Here is a 19,126-nt window from a genome sequence, read left to right on the forward strand (position 1 = left end):
TAAGTTTTAAAAAATTTTTTAAATTTCTTTTTAATGAGTGACTTATAAAAAAGAAAAACATAATAGAAATTAAAAGCATAAAACTTATTTCGAATGCACATACACATAATATATGTATACCAAATTGTTAATCATAGATAAGACAATAGAATTATCAGAGGCTTTCTCCAAGTTTTATATATAGAATTTTTAACTCAAAAAGATTAATCATGTGTAGATATATGTGTATGCATATTTGTGTATATAAACACACTACTTTGGAATTTGATTTTCTTCATGATATATGTTAGACAACACTTTGTTCTGATGTTTGGCTAAATGTGCTAGGTTCTGGCCCTAGTGTGAATTGCTGAATTATTATGGTGGTCATCTAATATGGCTGAAGCCCTTAAAATGACAGCTTATCTCCCTAGTGACCACTTCCTCGTTCTTCTCCAACCCAGCCCAAGGTGCAATTTTCTTTCACCTTTCCCACCACCTCAATGAAGATCCCAATAAGCTCCTCAGATATTTCTAGACATCCCCCTCAAACTCCACCCCTAACACAAGTCCATAAAAGCCCCAGCTTTCTTTGTCTCAGGCCAGAGGATCTATCTGCCCCATCTGCCCTCGGTCCAGTCCGTGTCTCTGGAGTTAATAAAGGCTTTTTTTATCTTTCCCATCTCTTTACTGCATCTCCGAAAAACTTGTCCGAATGCTATTCTACTCTATGACCATGCCACAATTTGTCTGATCATCCCTGGGCTGATGAAGTTTTCTTTCAACCTTTTTGCTAACTCAGCCAATGCTGCAGTGAGCACAGCTGCCTGTGCCCCTCTGCACTCACGGGAGCTTTTCTGTAGACATTCCTAGAGTGGAAATGCCAGCTGGGTGAGTATGCAGATCCGTAAAGGATTTTTATACTGTACTCATTGCCAGGTGCCGGCACAAAGGTCAGGGCAATTTAAACTCCCACCCGTACTGTGTGACGGCACGTGTTTTCTCATCTGGAAGGAGGACAACACTGGTTTCATCCTGCACTTTAATCCCTGTCAGTCTAAAAGATGTAATCTGTGTACACTTGTAATGGTATCTCCTTGTCATTTTAATTTTCTTTGATGAGTAGTGAGATTGAAACTTTTTTTTTTTTTTTTTTGTACTGGGAATTGAACTCAGGACCTTGCGCTTACCAGGCAGGCAGTTGTGTTGCTGAGCTACCTCCCTGACCCAAAATCATTTTCTTATGTTCAGTGATCATTTGTTTCTTATGAAGTCAGGGGCTGGGGATTTGGCTCATTGGCACAGTGCCTGCCTGGCGAGTGAGAGGTCCTGAGTCAGATTCCCGATTCTCGGCACTATAAAACGAAACAAACATCAAACTGTGTTTCTTATGAAGATGTTTTCTTACTGTGATGTTTTTCTTTCTCCTCTTTTTCTAAAAATTGATTTGCAGACCCTTTACCATATTACTGTAATAAACCTGTCTGGCATACATGTTGTCCTTATTTTCTTACTGCATTCATTTTTTTCCAGTCTTTTCTCTTGCTCCTATTCAGGCAGGATACTTGCCACTATATATACCTTCCATCTTGAAGGTTGTTCCTTCTTTCTTCTGTTCAATTCAAAATTTCTTTTTTATTAGTTTTAATGTTATTTACTTTTTTTTATTAGTACAGGTTTGCAACACATAATGATTCCATCCATTGTGGGGAGTTGGTGTGTATTTGTTTCCCGTCTTAACTCTATCCCAACCTCTCTTCCCCTCCCTGTTCCCCTTTTCTTGATCCTCTTCCCTTCTATGAAAGATATAGCTCCTATTTCCCATTATCTATCTTTTATTTTGCTCTTTAATTTATTTATACTTTGAGTTTCCCACATAAGAGAAGTTATGCAATATTTAAGCTTTTAAGCCTGGCATGGTGGCCCCCACCTGTAATCCTAGCAGTGCTGAGACTGAGACAGGAGGATCTCTGTGAGTTTGAGACCAACCTGGGCTATAAAGTGAGTTCAAGGCCAGCCTGAACTGCATAGTGAGCCGAGCCTCTATCTCAAAAAGACAAAAATAAATAAATAAGTATATAAATAATCAAACAATGATGTTCTGGTCCAATAATTCCAACATCTCACTTGTTTTATGGTACCTCTCTGTTGACTATCTTTTCCCTTGAGGACACATCACATTTTTCTGTTGCTTTGTGTGAGGAGTGATTGTACCCCAGGGAAGTGATGTGTCAGTATTCTGTTATTTTGTTTTAGCAGTTGGCTTTGATAGACTCACGCTGCAAGCTCCAGTCTCAGCTTGGCTGTCACCACCAGCTGGCCTGCTTATAGTCAGCCTCGTCATACACACAGCTCAGGGGTCACCCAGAGGTTTGGGCAGAGTTTATAGATATTTTGGGGGTTAGTCCTCCCCAGCCACCTTTCCAGAACACCCCCTTCACTCTTCAGCAATCCTAGGTGACCTGGGCTCTGTTTCTTGGCCTTGGGTCAGAAAGATAGGGGCTGCCCCGGACTGCGCCCTGTCCTGGGGCAAGGCCACTCCCTGCTGGGCGCTTCTTGCTCTTCTGACTCATGGCTAAAATCCTCCTGCTTTATTCACACTCAGCTAGTTGTCTTCTCTATTTTTCTTTCAGCATTTATTGCTACATGTGAAGGGGTCTATTATGCATCAGTTTGACTCCAACCAAGAGGCTATGTGCTTGTTAGCCAGGCCCGTTCCTCCTGCTGTGACCCTGTCCCTTCTTAGCCCCAGCCAACAGCAGACTTGTCCACCAGGGAGGCCATGGAGGAGGCCAGCCCAGAGCTGGGTGACTGGTGCAAACCAGGAATTTGTTTTGCCTCTCAGAAAGACAGTAGACTGTGGGTAAAGCTCTGGCTTTGGAGTCAAGTGTATCTGGGTCCATCCAGACTTCAACTTTGCTGTTATTAACGCCTTAATGTCTCCGAGCATTGGTTTCCCCCTTGATGAAGTGGGCCTACACAGAGTCTTGTGAGGATTCCCATTCAACAGTGCTTTCCAGCACCTAGCACAGTAGCATGTCTAGGGGTTACCTCACCTCACAGGACCAAGGTGCTGTCCTGTCCGGTCTGCCACACCCTTGCTGTGTGGCCTTGGGTAAGCTCTGCTGTCTCTGGTTCTGTCTGCAGGAACTTCCACGTCTGGAATGAAGGCTGGTTTGTGCGCACTGACCTGGGCCCCTCCTACAATGGATGGCAGGTGCTGGATGCCACCCCCCAGGAGAGGAGCCAAGGTGAGCCTGGGGCTTGGTGCTAGCTGGGCAGCACCTCATGGGCCTGTGTTCTTTACAGAAGGACAGCAGCTGGAGGCACTAACCTGGACCTCCCGTCTCTGCAATGTACTGAGGGGTTAAATCTCAATAGGCATTTAAAATAGGTTTGCCCGTGGTTGTGTGGTTTGAGCTGCTCTTCACCTGGGGCCTCCCTTGCACCACTGACTGCTGTTGTGGCACAGAGGCCCAGCTCTGCCAGGTGGTGGAAAATAGTTTTCTTGGCCAGCACTTTCCAGCACTGCTTCCAGGCCCCTCTTCTACATGGTGATTCCCCTGACCCTTGGGCTTTAGGCCACAGCTCTGCACAGACCTGGGATCACAGTCCACAGTGGCTCCTCCCTTCTGGAGCATCTGTGACTTCACCAAGCCCCCTCCACCAGGTGGCCTTGCCTCTGTCCCCTCCTCCTCTAGTAGAATGAGGTCTCAGCCTCTCAGGCAGCCTTTCCTTTTCCTGTCTGTTATTTGTGTGTGTGTGTGTGTGTGGCCAGCTCAGCCCACCAGGGGGCGGGGCTGGCTGGCATGTGGTGCTGGGGGATTGAACCGCGGTCCCTGTGCTTTGCTAAGCTTGTTCTAAGTAGGTGCTTTAGACCACTGAGCCATCTCACCAGCCCCTGTCACTTTTACTTTGAGTTGTTGTTTTTTTTTTTTCAAAAACAAACACAGATTTATAAATATGTACACGTAGTTTTTAAAATTCAAGCAATCCTAAAAGGACTTGACAATGAAACTTAAGCCTCACCACACCCTGCCACCCCAGCCCCTCTACCAGAAGCAAGGTATGTTAGTGGGCTTGGGGTTGGAGGTCACCTTCAGATACTTTCTAGCCCTCTGGGGTTTTTTTGTTTGTTTATTTTTGTTTATTTTGATACAGGGTCTCACTATGTAGTTCAGACTCATAGTGATCCTCCTGTCTCAGGCTCCCCAGCAGTGGGATTGTAGGCGTGTGCCACTACACATGGTTTCAGGGTCAGCACCACATGCGGATGGAACTTGGGTCCTTGCACTTGCCAGGCAGACACTTATGCCATTGAGCTATCTCCCCAGCCCACCCACTGGTTTTTAAACTTTCTATTGCAACTCAGTAGGTGATTAAACAGTCATGTTAATGAGTGGTGACCATTGTTGTAAGTAATGAAAATTAAATAGAATGGAAAGGGAAACAGTAAATTATCAGGGTACATTAGACTAATAAAACTAAGTATCGTCCTATGAAACTTTTGTTTCAGTATTACACGTGTGCCAGGGCAGCACATATATTTCCTCCTTAGGATCACAGCAAAATAAGAAAAAAGTCACTGTTTCAAGCATGTAAAAAATTATATGTGTTTAAACAAAGACAATTTGTTTTGTAAACAAATAGAGTAATATTTTTCTTTCAACTCTGCTGTACTTTACTTTCTTTCAGCTGGACATTTCCTAAGTCAGTCAGTCAGTCAGTCAGTCAGTCAGTCAGTCTGTCTGTCTGTCTGTCTCTCTCTCTCTCTCTCTCTCTCTCTCTCTCTCTCCTAAGCTATTCAAAGAAGTCTTCCAAGACTTAGGGCGAAGACCTTCTAGGATAGAATGATTTGTAGAGGTAGAAAAAAGGAAGCTGTTCTGAATACAGATATTGATCCTTTGCTCTTTCGGAAACAGATTGGTGGCCATGGTCAGCTCAGATTAGACAACCTCAGAAGGCAGAACGGAATCAGTTTTAGGTAGAAATTGAGTTTGAAACAGGTGTCATGCAGAAAGATAACATGGGAGGTATCTGCTGACTTCCAGGTGAGACAGCCTGGCCAGGACAGAGGAGAGAGTTGAGACTTGGTGGACGGCCCTTGGAGAAGCAGGCTGAAACAGGCTTTTGTAGGTGAGGTTAGCTTTGACATGCATGTGTCTGACCCCTGCATCTGTTGCCAGGTGTATTCCAGTGTGGCCCAGCTTCAGTTATCGCAGTCCGAGAGGGTGATGTGGACCAGAATTTCGACATGCCCTTCATCTACTCGGAGGTTAATGCCGACCGCATCACCTGGATCTACTCGGCCTCCAACGATAGCAAGAAACAGAACTTTGTAGACACTCAGTCCGTTGGCAGGTACATCAGTACCAAGGCTGTGGGCAGCCGCTCTCGCATGGATGTCACAGACAAGTACAAGTACCCAGAAGGTAGGTGGGGCGCTGACAGGGCGGAACCCCAGGGAGCTTAGTGGTGGGTGAGTGGATTTGAAGGTGGGAAGAAGAAAAGGCCTCATCTCCACCTCACCAGATCCCCAAGTTCTCAGCTAGTTCTGCCCGAAGGCAAGGATGGCTCCCTGGCCCCAAACACCCAACTGCTCTGTTTTCAGTGGGTACAGAAAGATCCAGGGCAGCGGCCATGCCAGCAGCCACTTGGGGCAGGGGACAGACAGGGGGATGCCCTGCTCATCTCTGTTGCAGACAGAGGTGATAGTAGCAGGGCTGGGCATCACACAGAGAGGTGGCCTCCGCTGGAGGTTCCAAAGGCTTTGGGAGATATTCCCCACAGTCTGCCTTCTGAGCCTCTAAGAACCAGAAGTGGGAATTAGCATCTGAACAAATAAATGGACCAAGAGGTCCAAGATGTGGGCTTGGGCCACATTCTGGGGTTCCCAAGAAGCCAGGTGAAATTTACTTTTAGAAACAACCCAAAGTATTCAGCACTTGCTGTAGTGGGCCATGATCATCCCTTAATGGGGTCAGCCATTTACTGCTTCCAAAATGCTTGGAAGTCATTGATTCATTTTCTCTTCACAGTCAAGTCCAGAGTCAAGAAAAGTACTCTTGAAAATATGCTCCCATTGCCCCCGAGAATAAACTCCAAATCTTTGAGCAACTTCTGGCTGCTGGTGTTTGGCACAGCAAGATTTGGAGTTCTGACTCCCAGGCCAGAGGGCCAATCCCACTGAGTCCTGGTATTTATGGACCTTTCGATGCACAACTCTTGGGTAATGGGATCAGCAGCCTCAGTTTGATTTCCTTCTGTCTCCGCAGGCTGCTTTCAGGGTTGAAGTCAGATGGACTTTGTCTTAATCAATAAACAAGTGTTGAGCCTGTCAACCTAAAAAAGCAATCAAAATTAGAGTCTCCAAAAAAATAACTATATTTATTTGGAAACAGCAGAATGTTGCAATGGAAATGTACATGAGCTAGTAAACTATAGGCATATTCACAGAGATCGAAGCAGAGATTGAGACAGTTCTGAAGGGAAAATGAGGATTACAGCAGATACTATTGGGACAGTAATCTTTGGCCACAGCAATTAAGATCCAGGTTAGAATCAGTCCAAGGTTGAGCAACCAGTTTCGAGGCACATATCCTTGTAGAAGTACTTTTTGTATAAGATTGTGGAAGCCTCTGTGCAAGTTTGTGGTTCTGGAAGAGTCTTTTGGAATACTTGCTGTTAAGCAATCATACATAAGAACCCTTTGTTCTAACCTCCTGCTTTATTTATTTCCTTCTTTACTTCTGTGAAGGCTGACACAAGTGACTCCACTTGGCTCTTACAACTTTCACAAGCGTCTCCCAAGTGCCTGCTCCAGGCTCGGCCTGGGGACGCAGCGGAGGACACTGCAGCTGGGGCTGTGGGGGAGGCAGATTCAGTCCAAGTACACTCAGCTACAAGCATAAGGCACAGGCACAAATAACCCAGCGCAGAGGGTGAATGCCAGTCCTCCCACTTGGCATCTCATGACCCTAAGCGGGTTTCTCATGATCTCTGATCCCTCAGCTCCTTGCCCCTGAAGCTTCGTTAGCAATGCCTGTCTTCAGCTGGATTTCAATACACAAGCGCACACAAAGTGCCAAGCTCAATGCCTGGCAGATAGCAAGGACTTAACAAACAGCAGAGTGGCCTTTATCCATTTGAATACCTGCACCGTACCTGGACTAATGCCCTCCCAAGGTGACTATTTTGCAGGCCCGGTCTACTTGGGTACATGAGCCTGTGAGTTTCCCTGTTACTCTCACATGTTGATTCTGCCACTAGGGGGCTCTGGCCATCTAGCCACACCTCCTAAGTGTTGGGGTGTGGGGGTATGGGATGGTCCCTTGGCAATGCCTCAGCCCGTGCATGATGGTTGGACAAGTCACCCTGCCCATGGTGCCCAGATCTTCTTACTTAATTATATCAGCTTGTTTCAGAAGGCCCCAGGGAGGAAAAGCTCATAAAATGGGTTGCTAAGCATTTACACAATAGCAACATCATGGTTGAAAGCAGCAGGAGGAAGTTTAGTCCTGAGTAAGCCCAGCAGATGACCTATATAGGCATCAAGGCTCTGAGCCTCCTTGTGCAAACACACTGCGTCGAGGTCCCGAGCACTGGAGCCTCGGATCCCTGAACAACCTTGAGCCTTGGGCGTGGACTTACACCTTGGCCAGAGAATGGAAGGGCACCCGGAGGAACCCAGCCCACCAGGAGCTCTCAGCTTGGGTAACCTGGCTGCCTCCTTGTAGCAGGGAGTGGGGAGGAACCCTACCCTGGGGCTCCAGGGACCTGGGGATGGCCCTCCTCCTGCATTTAATCCACAGAGCAGCCTGCACCAGTGGCTTCTTCTCAACTGTGATGGCCTTGGCCCCTAAAGTCTCAGCCCGTGTTATACATGATGTACAGGGAAGGGCTTCCTGAATTGTAAAGTGCTTAGGGGGCCTTGGAAAATTCACAGATCGACTGGGGAAGCCAAGGGACCCTCCCCTAAAGGCCTGCAGATGGGAATATGTTTCTGTATTTACATTTGGCCCAACCACCTCCTTCGTCATGCAGGTCTCTCTGCAGGTCAGGGTCAGGAGGCTTGTGTGACCACTTCGTTAGCCTGGAACAGAGCTTGTGGTTGGTTACTTGACAGTTAGTGCCCTGGATGCCTCCCAGGGACCAGCAGCAGGGCTCCCGGAGGGCTCCTCACACTTCACCTTTGTAGCACCTACAACCAGAGCACAAGTCCAAAAATTCATGCTTTAATCCAGTCCTTGCATTTTTGAAATCTCTTGACAATTCTCTAGTCACAGCTCAAGCCATCCCAGCTATGGAATCCTAGGTCCCTGTCTAAATCTCGGAATGCCTCTAGACACAGACCAGGGAAGGGGAGAAGTGTTGTGAATTCTTTTTTTTTAACAAAGTTTTTTTATAAACAAAAACTTTGTTTTTGCTTATAAATTGATAGGTTTTTTTTCCAGGTGTCAGGCGCAGCAGAAAAACAGGTAGAAGGAAAAAGGGAAAGGGGCTTTATTATCTTTAAGGAAGTGGAGAGAATGTGGGGAAAATGAGGAATTCTCGATTGGAACAAAGGGAGGCTGAGGCTTTTACAGCCTTTTGCCAGGGGTGGAGTTTAAAGGGGATCTTTAGATAGACCTGAGGGAGCTGACTGGGGGTCTTCCCTGAGGCCGTGGGAAGGGTGAAAGGAAATTGTACCCTGGACTAAGTTGAAGAAGAAGGGGGAGGTGGTCTTGGGAAGACAGCCTTTTAAGGCCATCAGCCATGTTAGATGACCACCATGATGATTTAGCAATTCATACTAGGGCCAGAACCTATCATAAATTTACCCTAAAATTTTATATCAGTTTTTGTTGTTTTTTTAAACAATTTTTTGTTTTTTAAGTCTCACAAAAGACCTGCTGTCAAAAATTAAAAATAAGAAACGGTAACTGAAGCAGTCTTAGCGACCGCAAGGCCACGGCTAGTCCCAGGTCAGCCTTCCAGGTAGGTGCTGTCCTTTGCCCAAATTGCCACCACCTCCCTGAGATGCTTCTTTTATTTCCCATCCCAAAGGTTCCAGTGAGGAAAGACGAGTGCAGCAGAAGGCCCTGAGCAAACTGAAACCCAACGCGACATTTGGCCCGACGTCCGCGCAGGATTTTCCAGCAGAAGAGCTGACACCCAGCATTTCTGGAAGGTTCAAGGTGAATGGGGTCTTGGCAGTGGGCCAAGAGGTCAACTTAGCCCTGCTGCTCAAAAACCTGACCAGTGACAGGAAGACGCTGACAGTGAACATGACAGCCTGGACCATCGTCTACAACGGCACACTTGTACATGAGGTGTGGAAGGACTCTGCCACGGTATCCCTGGACCCTGAAGAAGGTAATTCATGTGATAATTGGTGGGCCTGTGTGTGTGCGGGGCTCACAGTCTGTTGGAACTGGAAGGCTCCTGGCAGACTCTAGGCCACCCACTGAAGGGGCAGATCAGTGGCAGCTTCAGTGGCTAAGCCTTGGGTTTTACGTTCCAGAAGATGTTCTCTATGAATAGCAAAAGTAATAATTGCTGCAACCAAGATCATCCCAGGAAAGACAGGAGAGAGGCCTTGCCATGGCCTGGCAGTCTTTGTAAACTGCCTCACTTGACCTTCTTTCTGGAATGGCTGGATCTCAGGATCCATGTCCTGGAGAGAGGAATGATAGCTGGCAATTGGGGATGCCCAGATCTTGGTTTCCTGTTGCTAAATCCCACACCACCCTATGTCTGTTGTTTGTGGTGCCACCCCATACCCTCCTCCCTCTCCCCACCACAGACCACTTCGAGTTTGGCCCTGGATGGGCCAAGACTGCTAACCCTGGGTCTCCCCACAGCTGTCAGGATGTGAGTAGAATTTCTTGACTCTTGACAACAGAGATGGGTTTCCTTGAAGGCCGGAGCACCTGGGAAGAACATTAGATCCTTGTCCCAGGGTAGCAAAGAAGGGAAGGAAGGGAGGTAGAGCAGAGAAAGATGGATGCCATGGGGTTAGGATGCAGGTGTGCCCACACTGGTGAACTCCTTCATGCCATATGAATAGTTTGGACTTAGAAGCAGATTCACAAGGGTGAATTCTTTGCATTACATAAAGGAACTAATAGAAACTGACTAATTATCTAGCCCATTTTGAAAGAATTCTATCTGCTGGAGAAACTGAGATGTATTGTACCTGTGAGAAGGCCACATCCCCTAGTCTGCCTTCTGGCAGATTCTGGCAGAAATCTCAACATTAGAAGCAACTGCCTAGATGCTATTTACTTTTGGAGCTCAAAGGAAGAGCTTTCTTCCCCTGGTGCTGAAAATCTAGCCCAGGGCCTTGCACATGCCAGGCAAGTGCTCCGCACTGAGTATGGCTACTGTTCCCACCCAAGCAGGAGCTCATTTCTGCAGGCCCCAAACAGTTCATGTGAAGGAAACGGCAGAGTGAAGTGGAAGCAGGGGAGGAGGCAGGCGAAGTGCCCCTGGTCCTGATGCTGCCGAGCACTGGGTGACCCTGGAATTTTCTCCTTCCCTTTCTGAGCATTAGAGCTGAGCTGTGAGGGTTTAGCCACCAGGAAGGCAAGACCACCTAGGTCCTGGGTCTGTTTTCACCATGCCAAGTCCCTCCAGCTATACAAGCAGTGGCAGCTCTCTCCTCGTGGATCACCCCCAAGCCACCCAGCGCAACCAGAACAGGGCCCTGGGGCCTGTGTATCAGATGACGAGAGGTGCCAGGCCTGGGAGAGAAGCTGAGGGAAGCAGGGCCATGTGGGGATCCTGCCAGCCGAGTGGCAGAGGCCATAGTGAGCAGTGGCGGATTCTTTAAGGGATAGGTGAGTAAGGTCACTTGATCCCTGAGGTAGTGGGGAGACACGGAAAGTTTTTGTCATGACTCAGAGTAGGGAAGACATAATTTAGAAAACTGCATTGTGCAAGCCTGTGTCTTCCAGTGTACGGATGTTTGGGAAGCAGCAGGGCCCTGAGGTGGGAAGATGCTTGGAGCTGCTGTCGCAATAGGACCTCAGCGGCCGGGAAGATTCTAGACATTTATTTAGCCAATACCCTGGCTTCCCTTCCTAGCCATTACTGTATTGTCATTGTTATTGTGAACACCGTTAGGCAATTTTTCCCAAACTGGGAGTTGCAGTTTACCACAGCCCCTGGAAGCCTGTACTTTAAGGAGTCTCTCCAGCCAGCTCACATCCTGGTCTCTCCCTCAGTCCCTGCTCTGGAGTCCACCCACATCAGGGCCTGGCCCAAAGGGCACTCAGACAAGCCCTAGGCTGCAGGTGCTCCTGCCGGCTCACCCTGGCTTGACAGCCCTGAGAAAAGAATGAGTACTCCCTCACACTCTGTCCATCCCCCGACTTCTCCTACAGAAGTGCAGCATCCGGTGAAGATCACATATGCCCAGTACGAGAAGTACCTGAAGGCAGACAACATGATCCGGACCACAGCCATATGCAAGGTGCACGATGAGGCCGAGGTGGTGGTGGAGCGGGACATTATCCTGGACAACCCCACCTTGACGCTGGAGGTAAGGGACACCAGGGGGGCCTCCCTCAGCCAGCCCAGGCCCCAGGAACTCACTGGCTACTGTGACCTTGCAGCCCTGTGGACCACAGGGGAAGTCTTTTCCTGCTGGAAGGGCAGAGGACCTTCTCAGGCCAGAGCCCTTGCTCACTGTCTGGTGAGACAGATGGGCACATTTGCCTGGCAGCTTCTTTGACTCCCACCAAAACTCACTGGGGACATCACTGGGGCCAGGCTAGAAGGATGGACTCCAATCAGAAGTGAGCAGCACTTACCTGCACCTCCCCACTCTGGAACCCAGGGATGCAGAACTGTGGCCTCCTGGGAGCCTCGTCCCTGGCTTTTCCCACCCAGGGAGATGGGAGCAGCCTGACACTGCCAGAGCCAGGGCCGGACTCAGAACCCCTGCCATGCCATTTCTAAATTACCTGGAATATCACCACCAAGTGGTTGATCCTAAGGACTCCTGTCCTAGACTCCCACCCAAGTACACAGGGTTTGTGGGTCTGCAGGAGGCCCCAGGTGCCGCTCTCTCCCTTCTTCAGTACCAAGCAGGAGCATCGGTGTGACTCCAAGCCTGTCCTTTACCCTCTAGCTCCTGGGCTATCCACCAGCCCAAGCCAGGCAGTACAGTCCAAAAGGGGGAGGACTGGACCAAGGCAGGTAGGTGTGGGCAGAGAAGGCTGTGTCTGTCCTTCCAGAGAGGCCCATAGCCTTCCCCTCTGCCACTGTCCACCACCTGCCCCCGCTGGCTGGTCTTGTTCAGTCACACCGCTGGCTTCCCAAGTGCACCACTGCTAACAGAGCAGGGTAATTGCTGCCAGGATTCCTGATTCAGAGGTCAGGGGGACCAAGGGACCACTCTGTTGTGGTGTCCTGATCCCCTCTACAGCTCTGGCCTTTGATGAGCCCTTTCACCACTCTGATTAGTCTGGACTGTGCTTCAGGACAGGGTTGTCCTCCCTAGGGCCTGGAGAGCCAGGGGAGGGTCAGCAGAGAGGGATGGTCACTCTGATCCGGGGCAGGGCAGACAAGGGACCTGACCTCGGATCTGCACCAGTCTTGACACCGAGCAAGCTCTTAACTGCATGCCAGAGCAGCACCTCTGTCATGGCCTAAGGTGCATCCCTTGCAGGGTGTCATACTTCCTGACACCTCAATCAGGGCCCATTTCATTGCACACCCCGAACTTGCTGACCTCTTCCTTCATGGCATTTTCCCAGCTGAGAAATGATTTGGCTACGTGTCGTGACTTGGTCCCTACCTGGTCCCATGGATCAGGAGGGCAACCGCCGCCCATGCTGTGGGCTCATCACTGTCTCCCCTGCACTGTGCCCAAGTGGGCAGCCATAGTGCACCCCGTGGGTCATGTTTAGGACAGAGCTATTCTGTTGGCTCCTCAGAGGAGACTTATCATTGTCACTTCTCCCATGGCTCCTCGGGGTACGCCATCTCCCCCTTCACAAGGCACTCCCAGGAACACTCCCCATCTCTGAGGATGCAGTAGGCAGCCGAGTGTCCACTCTACCACCTGAAGCTAGAAAATGACCCTGGGAAGGGGCCAGCTGAGTTATGAAAATGATCAGTATTTCAACAAAGCTCACTTCCCCCTTCACACATCCTTGTCTAATAATCTCAAACCTCTTCATCCCATTATCTTTTATTCAACACTTTTGCCCTACATTTCTTGGATTTCCTTACCAAGCCTACTTAATCTCTAAAGATGTCATAATACTTTTAGAAAGGAAATGAGCACACACACAGACGGGAAAGGCTATTTTGGAATTTCTTGTTTAATTTGGATAAAACGCATCTGGTCTTCCATCTTTCTGACACATCCTCTTTCCTACTTAAGTCTCTGAAGAACTGAGAGGCTTGATTGGATAAGTCAGTGCAGAGCTCACTCAGAGCTCACTCAGAGCAGGGCACAGACTTTCAAACTCATGAAGGTGAGCTGGAAAACCAGAAAACAAAGACATTTGGGTGAAATCCTATTGTCTTATCCAGCACCAATTGGCAGCCAGCACTGAGGCCCTTATACCACAGAACAGAGCAAAACCTGAACCCTGTTCTAAAAGGTGATGCCCTGCACATCTTCCTCTCCTGTGGGTACATTTATGGGTTCAGGTCAACAGAATAGGGCAATAAGCAGCAATGAGGAAGAAAAACAAATACCTGGAAGTCTCAAACACCGACACAAAAAACATGCCACTGTTTATATAGTTTTATTATATCTCAATAGCATAGCACTGTTGTTTATTCTACAAATTATATTATGCACTTAATGTCTTCCACGGGAGAGATTATAGCCCATATCATGGTCTCTAAAGTGCTTCAGTTACTCACAAATTATTGGTAGGTACTGTAGGGCCTTTTAAAAAGAGTAAAGGCTTTGGAAACTGCTGGGTCCTGCTGTTTACTTGTGGTGAATTTCCCAAGTTACCAAACCAGTGTGAACTTTAGCTTTGTCACTGTAAAGTGGTTCCTGTGAGGACTAATGACAAGGAAAACAGAGACCAACCTTAACAAACACCAGCACCCCCATTGATCTTCAAAAGCAGAAAAAAATAAATCCATCAGCTATGCAAGCTCTATTTCTACTTCTTCAAAACTTTCTCCCCACCCATGACCTTGTCTGGCCCCTTGGAAGAAGGGAGGGGTGGGTACTTATTACATGACTCCTGTCTTCCAGTCATGGGAGGCTTTTGCAGAAGCACAGCAGCTTTTGTCTTTGGTGGTGGAAAAATCACCCAGCTTCTGATCCCATGCCCTGGCTTCCCCTTCTCTGGCCCCTGTATGGTCAGTATCAGAGGCCCCCAGACCAGAATGTGACACACAAGCAAACTGCCATGTCTTAGAAGCTTAGCAGGAAGTCAGCGGCTGTGGCGTGATCAAAGCAGAGGCCTGCAGGAGGTGGGAAGACCCAACACCTGGCAGTGAGCCAGCCTGTGGTCACCATTCTCAGTATAGGGCCTCTCAGGAAGAGAGCCTTGGGATTTAAGGGAAAACAAGGATGAATGAGCAAGGGATTCAAGGAAATTAATATTATTTAATTCAGCATAAAAAACATCTAACCCTCTGACAATTGGTGGTGGGACTGGGCTGTCCTGGGAAACTGGGGCTGCCCTTCCCTGGATGAACTTCACCCGGGGCCTGTAGCCTTGGCGGGGACACCATTACTCTGCCAGCCTCTGCAGGAGCCTTTTTCCCTCTGAGCCTAGGCCACCTGTCCATAGATGGGGACAGTGGTAGTGTCTCAGAGCCCCTGTCTGGATAGTGGGAGGCCACCTGACACTTAGGAGAATACACAAATCACCTTAGTCCTCAGGGACCGCTTCCCCATCACCACCCCATGGCCCAGCCGTCACTGTTGGCAGGTAGGGCCAAGCAGCCAGCACCCTGACTCTCGACGGCTCTGGCCTGCAGGTGCTGGACCGCGCTCGACTGCGGAAGCCCGTGAACGTACAGATGCTCTTCTCCAACCCGCTGGACGAGCCCGTGAGGGACTGTGTGCTGATGGTAGAGGGCAGTGGCCTGCTCCGGGGCAACCTCAAGATTGAGTGAGTCCTCCCCTTGGACAGCCAGTATGGGAATGGCAGGAGAGGGCAGGAGGGCCTGCCTGGAGGCTCTGGGCTAGGCAGACAGCTCTTACACTGGTCCTGGGATCTTTACTTTTTGGGGGGTCTTGGCACTCAAGAAAATACATTGGTTGGGGGGTTCCCTAAACTTGAATCTGGTCTCCAGAGCTGCCCCCTCAGGGCTTAGCATGCTTGGGAGACCATAATATACCTAGGCCTGGAGGGACACAGTGACACCAGGAGTTGAGGAAGTGGTGACCCTGCCCACTGCCTACCAGAGCAGGACCGGGGCCACAGAAGACAGTCTAGTCCAGGTCTGTCATCTCACAACACTGAGCCACACTCCTGTCCCTCAGGGTACCAGCCCTGCGCCCCAAGGAGCGGTCCCGGGTCCGTTTCGAGATCCTGCCCACCCGGAGTGGCACCAAGCAGCTGGTTGCTGACTTCTCCTGCAACAAGTTCCCAGCAATCAAGGCCATGCTGTCCATCGATGTGGTCGAGTGAAGGGCCAGGTGCCCCCCCCACAAACTTGGGTACCACAGAGCAGGGAAAGCGTGTCAGTGGAGCAGGACCTCTGCCCATGTTGCCCAGCCTGGACAACTGAAGGCTGCCGGACATGGACCTCCAGCACACACACCCACCTTCTCTACCCCTACATCCAGGGCCTACAGCTTGATCATTTGTGCATGCTCCCTGGCCACTGCTCCTTGGCTACCTGTTCTGTGAGCCCCACTGCCCCACTAATCCCTTGAACCCATCAGAGCTTCAGAATGGAACAGCACCTGACCCAGGGACTCTCCGGATGGACACAGAGGAGAAGCTGACCTAGACCATTTGTTGGTGCCCAGCCTGCAGTTGGGACATTCCTGCTTCTTCCTCAGATCACTATGAAGGGCAGGGAATGGTTCATCATCTGTTCTGGTCTTCATATCCTTACACTCAAATAAATGTTAAATAAGTGTAATCACACAGCACCACCCTGCTGGACTGGTGATTTTCTTACGGTGGTGGAGGAGAGGGCTGGAGTTGTCTTTCTAGAGAAATGATGACCTTGGGGAAGCTTGGTCTCTGTGTTCCAGTGTCCACAGAGAGTAGACATTATTGCTCTGTGTACCATCAAGTGCAAAAAATAAGGACACCTTGCAAGTCAGTTTATGGAACATCTGTTTATATGATGTCCAAAAATAAGCAAGGCTACATGGAGGAAGCTCAGCATGATGGAGTGCAAGCACTCTCTGCACATTGGAAAACTCTTCTAGGGCCTTTCAAAACCATGAAGGGTGTGTTGGAGTGAGAAGTTCAAGTCTCTTTTTTTGGTACTGGGGTCAAACTCAAGACCTTGCGCTTACCAGGTAGGTGCTTATGCCACTGAGCTATCTCCCCAGCCCCAAGAAGTCCAGGTCTTTACTAGATCTCTTTGACAGAGCACACTGGTGGCAGTGCCCCAAACCTCGGCTCTGCACTGGGCCTTCTCCAGCTGTACTGGTCCAGTTTCCATTGCCCACAGCACTGGCCGAGTCCTTTTCTACTAAAGAAGAGAGTACTTAATCCAGGGGCCTGTAACAGCAGCCTGCATGAGCTAGCATTTCTTGACCAGGATATTCTTTTCATGATACAGGATTTCATACTCTGGTGAGGACTTCACAGTTGGTGAAACCTTGCAGTTAAGTGACTCCAGACATCCAGAAAACAGGGTAGCTTTCACTGAGTGAAGCTGAAGTGCTGAACTATTGTGGGGATGGTAGAAGAAGGCACCGAAAAGCTCAAGGAAGGGAGCATCTCAGAGTCGACAGCTTATGTGGGGCCAGGACACACATCACCCATGCCCACCAGAGGAGTATTTTCCACTGGAGGCCTTAGCAGCCCCAGTGCTGCTCATCAAGGTCAAGAATGAGCAGAGGCATCCACATCACTGAAAAGCCCAGCAGTGGCTTCCTCTACATTTAAAACAAAATAGTAGCAATACTGTACAAATAGAGTATGAGAAAACTAGTGCTATAACCAAGAAAGGATACGTTGAAATATATTGGCATACATTTCTTATACAACACATGAAGTGGCAAAATACCATCTGAAAATAGAGTGTGAGAAGTTAAAGATACATACTATAAAACTCAAGCAGCCACCTTGGCATACACATACCCTGTCCGTTCTGCTATGGGCATACCCATCCCCTGCCCTTATTCCTGAAGGCCTGTGCATCCCCTGTACTCTCTTCTAAAATCTAGTTATAATTCATAAGCCAAGAAAATAGGTACCGTGTAGTAATAAAGATACTCAATTAGTAGAAAATTAGGCAGTAAAAGAGAAAATAGGATCCACAGAACAGATAAAAGGCAAAAAAGTAAGTATTAACATGACAGATTAAACCCAACACACTCATTAGCTGAGCATGGCAACACACGCCTATAATTCTAGCACTTGGGATGCTGAACCAAGTTGGAGGCCAGCTGGGCTTTGGAGTAAGTTTGAGACTAGTGTGGTGCTTTGGCTTCTGTCTAGAGGCCCCCCCAGAGCCTCACGGGTCATAGCTGGGGCTTTTCAGAGGTGGCCGGGCCTGGGGTGTGTGATGCTGGGATGAAGGTGTGTGACTACCGAACTAGTCCACTCAATGGTCAGGGATAGTCTGGGAAGCTAGCCTAGGTAGAATATAAAAGCTGCTCTTACTCTATGTCCCTTCTGCCTTCTGCCTGCTGTGAACTATGTCCCCTCTGCCATGCCACCCTGCCTTGGAGCCGCCAACTCTGAACCAAAACTTCTACACACTATGAACCAAAATTAACCTTTACTCTTTTAACTCTGGGTGTTGGGAATTTTGTCTCAGCATAAGAAAAGTAATGAAGACACATGGGCTACATAACAAAATGCTTAATTAATTAACTAATTAATTAACCCAGCAATAGTCACACATTAAATGTAAATGACTAAACACTGCAGTTAAAAGTCAACTATCGTCAAATTGGATTTTTTTTTACCATAGTAAAATACACATTTTAATACAAATTCAGCAACATGCTTAATGGCAAAAGTCAAATTGGATTTTAAAAGCAGGATCTAACACTATGTTGCTACAAAAAATACACTTCAAATATGAAGTTAAATGGATTAAATGTAAAAGGATGGAGGGCTGGAGAGATAGCTCAGCGGTATATGATTGCCCACCAAGTGTAAGGTCCTGAGCTCAATTCCTGCCACCAAAAAACAAATAAAAGGATTGAAATTGATACACCATTCAAACAGTATGCAAAAGAAAGGTTCAGTGGCTATAAAAATATGAAACAAAATAGACAACAGTTGTTACCAGAGAAAAAGAATAGTATTTCCTAAGGACAGAAGGTTCAGTCCATCAAGAAGGATAAAAGTTGCAGTTTCAGTATCCTTTAAAATGAAACTGGAAGACAATAATATCAATATATCTGAAAAGTGTCCAAAATTTTGGAAACTGAAGGACAAAAAAAAAATTGAAATTGAAATACTTTACAATGTATTTTAACCTAAAATACAAAACATCAAACTGGAAAGGCTACAGCTACTCTTGCTTTAGCAATTCAAAGGGAATTCATAGCATGTCATCGGCAGTCCTTGGTTCACAATGGTTCAACTTGCGACTTTTATGGTTTACCATGGTGCAAAAATGAACATATTTAGTAGAAGCCATGCCTCAATTTTTTTTTTTTTTTTTCAGAACCGGGGATTGAACTCAGGCTCTTGCGCTTGCCAGGGAAGCGCTTGTTCCACTGAGCCATCTCCCCGGCCCCCATGCTTCAAATATTGACTTTTGCTCTTTTCCTGGCACTGTGATACACAGTACGGCGATGCTCTTCGAGAATCCTGAGCTGCAGCAGTAAACTACAGCTGCCGGTCAGCCGTGTGCTCAGTAACACGGTGGTCAGCAACCAACACACTGCTGTTGCTGGGCTGCGATGTTCGTCAGACTACTATACAAAATGCATTTGTCACTTGTGATATTTTCAACTTATAATAGGCTTATCAAGAAGGATACCACCACATCCTGAGTTGAGGAGAATCTGTATTAGAAACACAGAAAG

At 48.1% G+C, this 19,126-nt stretch overlaps 1 protein-coding gene across 1 annotated transcript in view; it reads left to right on the forward strand.

The window, feature by feature from the left end:
- Tgm3 (transglutaminase 3) overlaps window positions 1–15,888 on the forward strand; it is a 44,085-nt gene extending 28,197 nt beyond the window's left edge. The window contains exons 8-13 of the mRNA XM_012515357.2: window positions 3,127–3,230; window positions 5,166–5,411; window positions 9,025–9,333; window positions 11,346–11,503; window positions 14,926–15,059; window positions 15,434–15,888. Coding sequence (XP_012370811.2) covers window positions 3,127–3,230; window positions 5,166–5,411; window positions 9,025–9,333; window positions 11,346–11,503; window positions 14,926–15,059; window positions 15,434–15,581 — 1,099 coding nt within the window. The 3' untranslated portion in view covers window positions 15,582–15,888. The remainder of the gene's footprint in view (window positions 1–3,126; window positions 3,231–5,165; window positions 5,412–9,024; window positions 9,334–11,345; window positions 11,504–14,925; window positions 15,060–15,433) is intronic.
- The last annotated feature ends 3,238 nt before the right edge of the window (window positions 15,889–19,126 follow it).

The sequence above is a fragment of the Octodon degus genome, unplaced genomic scaffold (assembly GCF_000260255.1).
Source record: "Octodon degus isolate 3935 unplaced genomic scaffold, OctDeg1.0 scaffold00060, whole genome shotgun sequence".
Lineage (NCBI taxonomy): Eukaryota > Metazoa > Chordata > Mammalia > Rodentia > Octodontidae > Octodon > Octodon degus.